Source organism: Poecilia reticulata, linkage group LG10 (assembly GCF_000633615.1).
Source record: "Poecilia reticulata strain Guanapo linkage group LG10, Guppy_female_1.0+MT, whole genome shotgun sequence".
NCBI lineage: Eukaryota > Metazoa > Chordata > Actinopteri > Cyprinodontiformes > Poeciliidae > Poecilia > Poecilia reticulata.
Window position 1 is genome coordinate 27,362,853 of NC_024340.1, and position 1,621 is coordinate 27,364,473.

Here is a 1,621-nt window from a genome sequence, read left to right on the forward strand (position 1 = left end):
GCAGGAGTTGGAGCAGCTTACGACCGCGTTGGCACCAGGGACAGCATCATGATCCGTGTTCCTGACCACACCGTGACGTGCCACTTGTGTGACATGACTGGACCCCTCGCTATTACGTCTGCCAATCCCAGTGGAGAACCAGACAGCACCCACCACAGCATGGTCATCAAGTAAGATACTTCAAATAGAACTTTAATAAATGCTGGAACACACATCATGGTAYTAAAACCATTGCTTTCTAAACATATGCAATATTTCTATTTTTCTACTTTCTTCGAATCGCAGTCGACTGGGGCACAAGATACAAGGGGTCCTCTGTGACGGAGAGTCCAATGAAGTTGTTGCTTCAACTGTGGTCAACTGTCTGAGCATTGATGAAGGTATGTGTAAACAATCAAAGTCTCCCACTCTCATGTTAATTTTACCCAGCACACTCTAACGGAAGTTGCTCTCACTTTTCATTTAGGTATCATCACYATTGTCAGAGAAGGCTGTGTCCCTGCGGTTAAAGTTCATCAGATCTTCGAAAGGCTGAAAAACACAATGTTGTGAGCGAATCCTTCCRGAGGACTTCTTCGTAGCTACGTGTGTGGGTCAGCTSCARAGCCAATATTTAATACCAAAGCTTTGTTTATATTAGATATATGTAAGTGTAGCTGCCATTGCAGATGTTTAAACTCAAGTGACACTGGACCCTAGAAATGCAATGTTTACTTTGACTTGAAGAATTTCCCCTAAAATATCCTAACTTATTAAAAATAATGTTTCTCTGTCATGTTATTCTGAAACTGCTTTTTTTTATTATTGTTTGAAATAATATCAAAATATATTTAAAAGTACTTTGTAAATATTTATTCATGTATTTAAAATATTCCATCTACGAACATGGTGGTTTCATGAGCTATAAAGAAGAAATGTATGTAATAAGATCCATTGTGCATTGTTGCAATAAAGTATTTAACTACTGCAGTATCATAGTTGTGCCATGATTCATCTTGAATCTTTGAGGATGGGGATATTTTGGACCTGTGTCAAAAATAAATTTAGAAAAATGGTGGAAATGTTGTGGAACACACATAACATGAAAGCACAAAACTCTTTTTTTCTTYAGTCATTTCACTCCTATTATATGAGTGAAGAGTGTTCTTGGCCTGTACATGTTGCTACATGCATTCAGTCTCATTTCGGTCTCCTTGGAGGCTGGTAGACATTTGCCCTTCTTACAAAGAACACCACTTTGGTTGTTCGAAACTATTTCCAGTGGCAAAAAACACAGACATATTGCAGAAACTAAAGGAGTGAACCACTGTCACTATGATTAAGGTCAAACTATTTCTAAACTACCATTTRCAAAGCATGAGTGGCATGTCAACTTATTTATTTACCAAATGCTATGTCACTGCAGCATAGCATTTGGTTATCAGGGCAGATGTCATGACTACTTAATCAGGTAATATCAACCTGTCACATTCCCAGAGTTAGTCTGTGTGAAGCACAACAGTAAAACAGGAGAAACAATGTATATAGTTATATCCACATCAGGAGTTTGAATGTTTGGATTTGGTAAAATGTTTGCATTTTACCAAAGATTACCAGCAATGATCCAAGTGCAAAGGAAGAA

General features: G+C 38.0%; 1 protein-coding gene across 1 annotated transcript; it reads left to right on the plus strand.

The window, feature by feature from the left end:
- The first annotated feature begins 8 nt into the window (after nucleotides 1–8).
- Nucleotides 9–805, plus strand: LOC108166643 (putative threonylcarbamoyl-AMP synthase). The gene is made up of 3 exons (XM_017307082.1): nucleotides 9–170; nucleotides 286–380; nucleotides 467–805. The coding sequence occupies exons 1-3, from the start codon at nucleotides 49–51 to the stop codon at nucleotides 550–552; spliced, it is 303 nt and encodes a 100-aa protein (XP_017162571.1). The 5' UTR covers nucleotides 9–48; the 3' UTR covers nucleotides 553–805.
- Nucleotides 806–1,621: the final 816 nt, after the last annotated feature.